At 40.0% G+C, this 12,661-nt stretch overlaps 1 protein-coding gene across 1 annotated transcript in view; it reads right to left on the bottom strand.

Moving 5' to 3' along the window:
* LOC116219696 (NACHT, LRR and PYD domains-containing protein 12-like) overlaps nucleotides 1-11,733 on the bottom strand; it is a gene marked incomplete at its 3' end in the record, with an annotated part of 46,301 nt that extends 34,568 nt beyond the window's left edge. The window contains exons 1-3 of the mRNA XM_042703926.1: nucleotides 11,456-11,733; nucleotides 4,486-6,313; nucleotides 3,475-3,645 (exon numbers count right to left, since the gene is read on the bottom strand). Coding sequence (XP_042559860.1) covers nucleotides 3,475-3,645; nucleotides 4,486-6,313; nucleotides 11,456-11,516 — 2,060 coding nt within the window. The remainder of the gene's footprint in view (nucleotides 1-3,474; nucleotides 3,646-4,485; nucleotides 6,314-11,455) is intronic.
* Between the last annotated feature and the right edge of the window lie 928 nt (nucleotides 11,734-12,661).

The following is a 12,661-nucleotide window of genomic DNA, read 5'->3' as shown; positions in this document are numbered from 1 at the left end:
ATTGTTAACTCTTCCAGCCCCAAGGTGCCCCGTGGGACACTTGGTGGTATTTTGATTAATATATAAAAAAAATATCTGCGAGTTTTTGACCTAGAAACATAAAACTAACACCCACAGCAACCTTGAACCCTTTTCTTTTAAAATATGTAAAGTTTGAAACTAAAATATAAATAATCACTTTGTAAGGACAATATTACGAATCCCTTGCACATTTCAGCCTCTGAGTGAGGTTTCGACCCTCCCATTAGCAAATGACAACTATTCATATGATAAGGAGATGGTAATTCAGTGATCACTATTGGGTCATGATGTGTCAAGAAAACCTGTAGGAACAAAGACATTCCAGGCCCATTACGTCATGGCCATTGACTCTGACCGAGGTGTCCCAGAATGTTCACACCTTTCTCATCAATATGCATACTGGTCTAAGTGAAGAAAAGTGTCACATTCTATATTACTTAGAATTAGTATTGAAACCACACACACTTTCTGAATTCTAAACTCACCTATGTGGAGCAAACACCTATGTTTACAGGGCTCAGAGTAAAAAGGAAAACTTCCAAAATATTAACAATGTGTTTTTGTACAAAGTCTGAGCACCTCTAAAACTAGATTTCATTTTAGTGTCTTTAGATTTCATTTTAATAAAAAACGTTTTTTACTACATTCCTTTTACTCTCATTTTATTATTGCTGAGATGTTCTAGAATATAATCATGAATGCCACTTTTGCCTCATGGTTTTTAGTTAGGTGAAATATACAAAAATATCAGGCATGGCAGACTACCTAACATAGTCAAAAAAGGTAACACTACAGTTACAAATGTACATTTATTCTTAAAGAGTACGTACTGAATTGCTTCAACTTCACGGTGAGAATCCTCAAGTCTAGAAGATAACAGCTTCTGTGCTGATTCTCCTGGATGATTGTTGCTCACATCCAGTTCTTTCACACAGGAGGGGTTTAACATCAGTGTGAGAGCCAGACAAACATAACCATCATTTGAGATCTGACAATTACAGAGACTGAGAGAGACAGACAGAGAGAGAGAGAGAGAGAGAGAGAGATTAGGCATCTCAAAAATCATTCACAGTAAACCTATATGATTCAGTCTGTAATTTCAACTGCAGTGTATTTAAGATAGACTGTCTTCAGGATTCCCAGGATTCACTCAGGATTCACTCTAGAAGAGATTTTATTAATATGTAGTGTAATGTACAGGGATGCAAACACATGGATGGTCAAAAAAGAGAGAGGTAATTGAAGCCCTCGCTCCGCTGCAAATATCCATATACTTACATTGCCACCAACCCCCCGACATCCCGGCCCACCCCTATAGGCACAACAATTCTTCTTCCTCTTCTCCCTGGCCACCTCCTGCAACGTATCCAGGGCCTTCCGTCTGGCTGCATTCATTTTCTTTACATGTTTGAGACGTGTCTGCCTCTCTTTGGCCAGAGCAGTAGTCTTGGCCTTCTCGGCACTTTCACATGTAGCACTGCAGCCATACTCCGCCTGCCTCTTCTGCTTTGCCTCTGTCCTCTTCCCTCTGTCGGTCTTGTCCCTTCTCCCTGCAGCCCTAATGTTCTGGCAGAGAGTTTTATCAACTGCCCCATGTTGATGTCATCTCTTTTAAACATGCCAATGCCAGTCTTGCCCCTAGACCTGAGCACATATTTCACAGTCTGCACTGCATCAAAGGTGGAGATCTTCATGTTAGATCTTTTAGTGTCAGTTAGATCTTTTGGTGTCAATCACATCTCCCATGAGACTAAAGGAGGACTCTACCAGTGGCCCATGAAAGATGGAGAGGGCACCTCTGATAACCTGGCTGAGAGCTGGATATTTCCCCAAACTCATTACATGGCCCAACACTTCACAATGCAGTACCCCCAGGATTTCGCGGGCCTTTTTTGTGATAGTTGCGGCCTAAAATTCCTGATTTCGCAGGAGCTTTTCCAAAAAGTTGCGGTATTTTTTAGGTGTTTGTTGCGATGCATTTGCGGGAGCAAGTGGGAGTCGCGATCGAGTTGCGAATTTGTTGAAAAATAAGTGAATTAAGTTAGTTAATTAATAAACAAACATTCATTAAGAAACAAAACCATTGAAAAATGGTCCTCTAAATAACCTCACCAACATGCCAAACAAAAGATTAACGGGACTACAAAAACGTAGCAAAATAGGCTGTTCTGCCCTCTGCTTATTCAGGTCAGCAAATGTATATTGCTTGTATTGTTGTTTCGTTATGGAAACGAACACAGTATAGTATTGGACTTTTACTTTGATCATTCAAATGTTCGTCTCGTGGGAATGGCAACAGCTGTTATGTAGAAACATAGTTATGCTATGTTATGCTACACATAGTGAGAACAGTACATAGGCTTTACTTATCCACAATGAAGTGCACCTGTTGGTATTACAAAAGGACCACCAGTAAGACTGAATAAAATGTTATGAATATCTCAGCCTTCTCATATAATGGAAAAAAAACAGCCTGTGTCACTGATCTGTCTCGTCGTCCGACGTTCTGCCTGCCTTTCTGCCGTTCTCATTCTATGCTTATCAATCGGTTTTGCTATCCTTGTTGATTTATTTTATCTGTATAGGTGTTTATGTTGTTCAATTTCATATGTTATTTAAAGTCGTCCAATTTCAAGAAACCCATTCTTCAACACTATCTGCTACCTTATCTTCAAACAGAAAGTAACGTTAAATCTCTATTGCAACAGCTTTCGAGGGTTTTGGAAATAATCGCTGCTGATATGCTTATTTCTGATTTACTTGTTTGGTGGAGGCAATCCAGAATTACTGTTGATAAAATTATAATCAGACCCCCCCCCCCTCCTTAAAAAACTCTTCGGATCTGCATGATTCACACAAGTCACCCAAACTGACGTGAAAAAAAGCGTGAGGCGCCGAAAAGCACGCTGTTTGCATCCCTGAATGTAGGCTACTGGCCTCTTTTTAGAAGGATCAGTTATTGAAGTGGCACAGGTTTGACCCGTCTACAGAAAATAGAGGTTCACACCTCAGTACAGTGATGTAGGTGTTAACTGGTACTTTTACAATAAAATGAGATGTGAACAGTTATTCCACTGTTGTCATGGTTATTATAATTTCATCTGTAGTATTTGAGTTTATTTCCTATATCTTTAAAATCTATTGATTGCATAATGTCTTTTAAACATAATTTCACCTCTATATAAAAAACATAATTTCACAAATATCTATCATTCTCCATTTACGGGGAGGGGAAAAAACAACAGAAGCTCTAAGAGGGATGAGAGATACGGAATTAACAGGTAGAAATTGAGTTAGATTCTTATGTAAAGGAGAAAAGAAAGGTGATACTGTTAAAGTCTGTCAAATTAGCGATGTCAAGTTACTACTATGCTTGTACAACAATATAAATCATAATTAAGTGATACATAACTAATCAGAAAATTCATGACAATAAACATGCATAACACCAACCTTAATTTTTGCAGTTTGCAGTGGGGACTAGACAGTCCGTTAGAGAGAAACTGAACTCCAGAATCTCCCAGGACATTTTTACTCAGGTCCAGCTCTGTCAGGGAGTTTGGTGACTGTAGAATAGTAGCCACAATTCCACAGGACTTATATCTAAGTGTACATTCAGCAAGTCTGCAAAAAATTGTGACAAAAGACAAAATATTACTCAAATCAATATAATGAAAGGGTGGAGGCAACTAAAATTCCAGTTGAAGTGGTGCTTGAGGAGTTTTCCCTGAGATGAATCAATTTGAATAAATATACTGGCTGACGCACATACGTCAATCAGCTGACTTTTATTGATCGAATAATAATGAGCAACTTCAGGGATTTGCTTCCATCGCATTATTTTTACTTTCCTCATTAGCGTATTTGGATTTGGATACATAGCTGAGACACACAGACACTCACACACAGACATACAAACATACATATAAATGCAAGTAGCCCTATGTATCCTCCACTGATATTTACCACTTTTTTACAGAAGGCCTCACTGAGAGACAATGGCTCACTTGGACATAACTAGATTAGTAGATCAATTCCAAGTAATCCACATATCAGTCCTGACCAGTAACCACTCTATGTGTGAAACCTTTGACTGTGCTGTTATCAAAGGGCAGACGTAAATACTAAAAGTCAAACTTGACGTGATGTAATAATGTAAAGTGTCATTTAATGCAAAGTTGGACTATTGAATATTGTACATCTTTATTAACTCTGAGCCTTAAATTCTGATTCTTCCAACTCCTTCACTCTCCTATGTCATGACTCTTACACATTTATGTACCCGCTGGTAAATGTAGATGTTTCATCAACACTATTAATCAGTCATGCACAGTCCTGCAGTGTAATGGACATAATCCACATAATCCACAAATTCCCTTTACTTTTCACTTTTCACTCAAGAATATCATGAAAAAAGAAGTTGTTTACTAATAAGACGTTCATCCATCTCCATCAGAAACTCACCGTGCCTTTCTGTAGCATCTCACAGCAGGCACCAGTCTCCTGCGTCCCTCATCTGATGTGTTGTATTTCTTCAGGTCAAACTCATCCAGCACCTCCGCAGACATTAGAAGTATGTGGGCCAGTGCTGAACAGTGAGCAGGGGACAATTTCTCTTTGAAGTTCTTTGGTGACTCCAGATATTTTTTAATTTCTTTGTGCATAGAATGATCATTCATTTCTAATAAGCAATGGAAAAGATTGATGCATCGTTCTGGAGAGAGATCTTTCCTGTTGAGCTCCTTAATATATTGACATGTTTCATCAACGCTCTTTGAGGTGCTGTGTTTGTGGTTCAGTAGACCTTTCAAAAGTCTCTGATTGCTCTGCAGAGAGATGCCCATAAGGAATCGAAGGAAAAGATCCAGGTGTCCATTCCTGCTCTTCAAAGCCTCATGCACTGCACTCTTAAGTAGCACATGTAGATGATCTTGAGATTTAAATCCAAGTGCTGATTGAAGATATGCAACAATTGATTGATTATGTTCTTCACTGATGAGGGATTTCAGTACCTTGAAGTTCTTGGTCACATAAGAGTGAAACACAAACACAGCTGCCAGAAACTCCTGGATGCTTAGATGCACAAAGCAGTAGACCTTCCTCTGGTGAAACACAGATTCTTCTTTGAAGATTTCAGTGCATATGCCAGAGTGCACTGCTTTACTGATATCAATGCCACACTCTTTCAGGTCTTCCTCATAAAACATCAGATTGCCATTCTCCAGATTCTTGAAAGCCAGTTCTCCAAGCTTCAGTAAAATCTCTTTCTGAGGTTTCAGAAGTTTCTTTTGATCTGTCTCAGTTCCACTTTGATATTTCTGATCCTTCCTTCTGGTCTGGATGAGCAAGAAGTGTATGAACATCTCAGTCAGAGTTTTGGGAATGTCTTGAGTGTTGTCCAGCATCTGCTGAAGTACAGTAGCTGCAATCCAACAGAAGACTGGAATGTGGCACATGATGTGGAGACTCCTGGATGCCTTAATGTGTGAGATGATTCGGCTGGCCCGACTCTCATCACTGATTCTCTTCCTGAAGTACTCTTCCTTCTGAGGGTCATTGAACCCTCGTACTTCTGTCATCTGATCAATTAAGTGAGCAGGAATTTGGCTGACTGCTGCTGGTCGTGAGGTTATCCAGATGTGTGCAGAGTGAAGCAGACTTCCCTGAATGAGGCTTGTCATCAGAACATCCACTGATGATGTTTGTTTTAAATCAGATATCATGTTCTGTTGGAAATTCAGAGGTAACCGTCTCTCATCCAAACCATCAAAGATGAACACAACCTGACAGTCTTTGTATTCTTCACCATCCTTCAGCTCCTTAAGCTCAGGATGGAAGTCAAGCAGGAGCTTGTGAAGACTATACTGATCAACCCTGACTAAATTCAGCTCACGGAAAGGAAGGGGAAAGATAAAGTCTACATTCTGATTGGCTACCCCATTTATCCAATCAAGAATGAACTTCTGCACTGAGACTGTTTTTCCAATGCCAGCAACACCTTTGGTCATCACAGTTCTGATGTGCTTCTCCTGTCCAGGTAAGGGCTTGAAGATGTCATTGCAGTTGATTGGTGTGTCTTCTGTGGTTTGTGCTCTGGATGCTGACTCTACCTGCAACACCTCATGTTCCTTATTCAACCCTTCACTCTCTCCCTCTGTGATGTAGAGCTCTGTGTAGATCTTATTGAGGGGTGTCTCAGCTCCTGGTTTGATGATGCCTTCAGAAATGTTCTCAAACCTCTTCTTCAGACTGGCTTTATGCTTCTCTATAACTCTCCTCAGGACATCATCAGCTGTTTATCATGAACAAAAATAAACAAAAAAACCTATTAGTATCATGTGTATGATAAATCACAATATTAGTTTTCATTTGTGCTTGCTTCATCAAAATTATCATTGACATTCCAGACACAAATATCCCTTTGATTTTTACTACTGTTGATCCTTACACATTCGTAATTTTACGATCTGCTGTAGAGCTACACTATAAGACCCTGTCTGATAATCTAGAGCAGGGATGGGGAATCTTTCTCCTACCAAGAGCCATATGAGTATTTACAACGTTATTTGTGGTCCTACATGACTAAAACTACCCTAATTTAAAACATAAGTTTCAGTAAAATGTTGTTCATAATAAGTGATTCATAATATTTCGTCAGCTAAATTATAATATTGCATTTACAAATTCTCCCACTGAATGACAAACAGAATAAAGTCACAATAAATCAGTGCTGTGAAAAAGTATTTGCCTCCTTCCCAATTTCTTTTTTGCATATTTGTTACACTTAAATGTTTCAGATCACATAACTCATTTTAATATTAGACAAAGATTACCCATTTAAAATACAGTTTTTAAATGATGATGTCATTTATTGAAGGAAAAAAGCTATCCAACCCCACCTGGCCCTATGTGAAATAGTAATTGCCCCCTTAGTTACTAAATCAACCAATTAACCAAATTGAATTGATACTTTGGTTCAATTTCACTAAACACACCCAGACATGATTACTGCCAGCCCTGTTGAATCTAAACATCACTGAAATATAACCTGTCTGGCAATGTGAAGTAGGCTAAAAGGTTTCAAAAAGCAGTACATGATGCCGTGATCTAAAGAAATTCCAGAACAGATGAGACAACACAATCATTGACATCTATCAGCCTTGAAATGGTTGAAAAGCCATTTCTAAGGCTTTGGGACTCCTGTGAACTATGGTGAGAGCCATTATCTACAAATGAATACAATTTTGATCAGTAGTGAACCTTCCCAGGAGTGTCCAGCCAACCAAAATTGCTCCAAGAGTGCATCAGCGACTCATTCAGGAGGTCACAAAAGAGCCCAGACTAACATCTAAAGAACTGCAGGCCTCACTTGCCCCAGTTAAGGTCAGTGTTCCCGATTCCACAATAAGAAAGAGACTGGTCAGAAATTGCATCCATGGGAGAGTTGCAAGGCAAAAAACACTGCTGACCAGAAGAACACAAAGGCTCGTCTCACATTTGCCATAAAACAGCTTGATCACCCCCAAGACCTTTGGGATGAGATTCTATGGACACAGCATTCCACAAATAAGAACATCATACCAACAGTCAAACACGGTGGTGGTAGTGTGATAGTCTGGGGCTGCTTTGCTGCTTCAGGACCTGAACATTCATTTTAAAGGCCCGGTCATTTTTGACAAATGTATCGATGCTACATAAAATATTTTAAAAAGTCTTTATTAATTTTACTATAATTTAATTCATCCATTCAAGAAGGTAGGGTGAAGGATGTCATGAAGATTTTTATTATAGACTGAAGTTTCAAAATGGTAATTTTTGACCGGAACACGGCATTTAGGGATAACAAATATTCAATTCCATCTAATAACCATCAAATTGTTATATAAAGGCCAATAGTGTTTACAATGTTATGTCTTATATCAGGGCTTTTTCCAAAATCTTATATGGCTCGGGGACAGATGTGAAAAATACAATTGTTTGTTATCCGCCCAAAATGCTTCCATTTCATTTTAGTGGCATTTCATGAGTAATAAGTAACCTAAATACTTCAATCTCCATTCTTATCAGGGGTGTAGTGGCTGTAGGATGCAAGGGAATGGCGTTCCCTCTATATTAGCTTACCATGAGCACTCATGCAATTTGTGTGCACATACTGAAGTGTGTTTGAGACCTTTTAGATTCAATAATTTCTCCCAGTCTAAAAACCAATCTCACTTCAGCACAAATCTTAGTATAGGCCGATCTACATCTCTTTTAACTAGGGTTGGGTACCGAGAACCGGTTCCAATATGGCACCGGTTCCAATACAACCGGTACCTACCCGGACCGAAATGCAACGCAACTTAATTAATTAACATTAATATGTTGTTCATAACATTAATATGTTGTTCATATTTATATTTATAGTATACCTTAAACAGTTAATATATTGTTCAATTTGAAGAAAAATATTTGCCTTGGAAATAAAAAAGCCTTTCTTTAATGTCGTTAATCGTCGTTTTTTAAAGTATCGGTTCAGGCACCATTTAGGCACCGGTATCGTTTTAAAAGTATCGGTTAAGCACCGGTATCGGAAAAAACGAAACGATACCCATCCCTACTTTTAACCAAACATTATTCAAACACTCATGTTCAAATGGAATGTAATTTCTTTGTATAAAGTACATTAATGTGTTCTTCATTATCAGTGCAAGTCTTTGGGTAACCTATAGCAACGACTTTTCCTCTGTCAGTGTGACTGATATATCTTCACACACTTTGCTCATACTGGAGATGGGGAGTGCTACACTCCCACCACACCACTGATTTTACATGAATTCCACCTTCTTCAATTCTGTTGTGGTAAAGGGATGATGTTTAGGTCATATCCAAGTCAAATTCACTAATCAAAGTTCAACTCAAAACGTTGTTAGCGTCCTCTTTTGACTGTTTGAGAAGTTAAAATGGCTGAGAGACAAGAAGTACAGATCTTTCCAGCCCCGATGGACTGATGAATATGCGTATGAGGAGAGAGCTGCACACGGGGCATGTGTGCATAATCTTCTTATGATTTACACTCATAATGGAGGCCACAACAATAATAACAACAATGACGATAATAATAAACAGATATTTCAAGCCCTAATGAACTGATTAGTTTAATATATATATATATATGTGTGTGTGTGGGTGTGGGTGTGTGTGTCAGGCATGAAAACGGGTCAGGGGTGAAAAAGGTGAGAAGGATATTACCCCTCTAGGGGGGTCCGGGGGCATGCTCCCCCGTAAGAAAATTTTTAATATTCCATATTTTAAAGCATCAATCTGATGCATTTTGAGAGGCTTTTTTTGCCAACCTGGGGAGAGCTGGAGAAACTTAACTTCAGCCATGAGTCCAAAATTATTATGGCCTCCTTACTAAGTATTATGCACTGATGTCACTGGGTCTAACATACAGTATAAGAGGCACAATGTGGTAAGGGCACCACAAATGGCTTAATGCATAGCCCCCACAAGAGATGGTGGACATGCTGTAACTTAACTTGTCTACTCTTCCATCATGATTGACAGCCAATACAATGTTATGTAATTCAGATTTTAATTAGGGCTGTCAATAGATACAAAACAATTAACTAATTAATCTCACATTTTGAAATTCATTAATCTAAATTAATCGCGATTAAAAGTTTGTTTGACTTCTAAAGACTAAATCTTATAAATGAACGAGTAATCACTTTCAGACAGCGTGTATTTTAGACACTGTTGTTTAATTGTATTTTAACACAAAACTACACGCAGAACTGTGTTTTCAAAGAGGCTCAGGCCTATAACTCATACCTATAAAGTGCCAGCCAGGTACAGACTGTGTGCCGCGCAGGGTAGATGTTAAAATGGAAGGAGCCTAGCAGCTGCCAACATAATACGGGCACTATTAGTGCCTAAAGTGGTCAGTTTGCCACTTATCTCCCATCTGTTTGAGACGTCGATGAATTCCTCTGCACAGTCCTCCGTTGTATGTCGCGAATGTTTTTTTTTTTTTACTTCCAATGCAAAAGATCTCAATTTCCATACATTGTCAATACAATGAACTGTGACACCCAGGTAATTGTCATTTCTGACTGACGTCCAGTTGTCACCAGTAAGGGCGACGCTGGCAGCTGAATTTTTCGTGCTCTCTCGCCGTCATACAACGGTAAATCGTAAGAATTGTCCCCTGAAGCAATTCGAATCACCTCAGACAGCCCACCGTCCTCAACTATGTTGATGGGCCGACAGTCACCGGCAACCTAAACTGCGTAAGCGTTGGTAACCTTTTCACGGACTGGTCTAGTTATTTTCCTAGTGAAGTCGTGGAGTGTGGGTTGGCGACCATCTAACCTGGGACTGCTTTCTGTCGGGTGCTTTGCATTAAGGTGATAACTTAAAGACGAGCTGCTTCTGTGATAGCTAAATTCAGCTTGACAAATGCTACATACAACTTTAGTTTTGTCGGTTGTTCCGTCATTTTCACTCTTAAACAGAAACTTTCCGACCAACAATCCCTCTGCTCTCTCCATCTTCAACTACCGTCTCGGTCTCTCCTATTCCTGACTGCAGGCACGCGGCGGTTTCATGTCATGTGTCAATGCACATCGGAAGTAAACAAAGTTGTGTTAACTGCCTTAAAATATTTTATCGCATTAATCTCGGCCACAATAATCTCATAGATTAACGCGTTAACTTTGACAGCCCTAATTTTAATACATTTTATTGGCAAAGATAACAATTTACATTACAGTTCGTAATACTCTCAGAACCAGATTATTTTTTCTTCTTTGCCTGAACCACCAGTGTTTTCATGGCCCGCTTTCGCTGTTTTGCCACGTCTCAGCCTCGCGCTTTTCTCTTCTTCAGCAGGCTTTTCAGCTTCTGATGGTGGTCTGCACTGGTGATGCAAGGCAACTTCGCGTTAATATTTCCATGCACTAGCGCTCCCTTCTGGCACGCGCACCTGTTCGCAATTCACTGAATCTCGCGCTCCCTTCTGGCACGCGCACCTGTTCGCAGTTCACTGAATATGAATACCTACACCCCCCCCCCAAAAAAAACATTTCTCATCGAATCTACACGATTCACGTAGGTCACCTATTTTGGTTTCAAAACGGCGAATTTCGCCGAAAGGTGAGGGATTTTCATGCCTGGTGTGTGTGTGAGTGTGTGTGTGTGTGTGTGTGTGTGTGTGTGTGAAAAGGTTCCCGACCCCCTGTCTTATCAGCTACTGAGACGGGGCATGTGTGGATAATCGTCTTGAGGTTTACACTCATAATGGAGGCCACAACAATAATAATAATTATATATAGATATATCACTATTTGTGTATGCCTCTGACAGCTGAAAAGGTCCCTGACTCCTGTCTTATGTCCTATCTACTCCTTTATCAGATCTCATAAAAGTATAAACATCAGGAAACCCTCACCTGGTTTGCTCCATCTGTCTGGTGTGTGTTCAGTGTGCAGGTGTCTGCTGCTTTCTACCATGTCTGTGTGTTCATCCAGAAGAGGCTGTAGAGGAGGTTGAACTCTGCATGTCTTTCCACACTGGGGACAGGTTTGGTGTCCTGGCAGTCCAGGCTGCTCCCAGTAGCTGCTGATGCACTGCCTGCAGAAACTGTGTCCACAGGTGGTGATGACTGGGTCCCTCGGTACCCTCTCACATACTCCACACCTGGACTGATCCTGGGTCAGATCAGACCTCAATTCACTGCAGAGACATGAAGCAGACTTAATATGTGATTGATGAAGAAATTTAGATTTTCACCCATGGTGGAGGAAATTCATTATCACCCTCACGAGGATGCCAACATAAGAGCCGACTGGAATACATTTCACTACTTTGATAAATACATAGACAGTGAATTGTTTCATAATATGTCAGTTTACACCAATTAGTGTGACCTCCAGGCACCAGGACAGTCACGGAACCCCGCCCCTGAAGAACAGAAGACTTTCTTTGGAATGTCTATCTCCATGGCTTGCCTTAGGTACATACAAATTAGGATGAGCTGGGACAACAAGACAAGAGTAGTGATCAGCTGACTCAATGTGAATATAGTTACACTTCAAGTTGCCAAACTCTATCAAAATCATCACCGATGTGGATGTGACAGCAGAGGAAAAGAGGAATCTCCTGTAGGGAATCCGACCACTTCTAGAAAGAGTGGTTGCGATCATCAAGGAAGACCAGTAACCCTGTGTACTGATGATCAAATGATGACCAAATTCCCCCCATCTTTTTTGATAGTTCTTTACAGAAAAATAGTGTTAGCCAAAAGGTATTTGGTCTTGCCACGACAAATAGCATTGATGTGTGTGTGTGTGTGTGTGTGTGTGTGTGTGTGTGTGTGTGTGTGTGTGTGTGTGAGAGAGAGAGAGAGAGAGAGAGAGAGAGAGAGAGAGAGAGAGAGAGAGAGAGAGAGAGAGAGAGAGAGAGAGAGAGAGAGAGAGAGAGAGAGAGAGAGAGAGAGAGAGAGAGAGAGAGTAGTAGGAGCCATTTTTCACTTCTTTAACATCAGAGTTGCTGGTTCCAGCGCAAGTTAATTACATCCCAAAAGTCTAGGGAATCACACACACTGTATATATATATATACTGTATATACAGTGGGGAAAATAAGTATTTGAACCCC

This window comes from Clupea harengus, chromosome 26 (assembly GCF_900700415.2).
Source record: "Clupea harengus chromosome 26, Ch_v2.0.2, whole genome shotgun sequence".
Taxonomy (NCBI): domain Eukaryota; kingdom Metazoa; phylum Chordata; class Actinopteri; order Clupeiformes; family Clupeidae; genus Clupea; species Clupea harengus.
The sequence above is the reverse complement of the archived record's forward strand: the minus strand, read 5'-3'. Positions and strand labels throughout refer to the sequence as shown.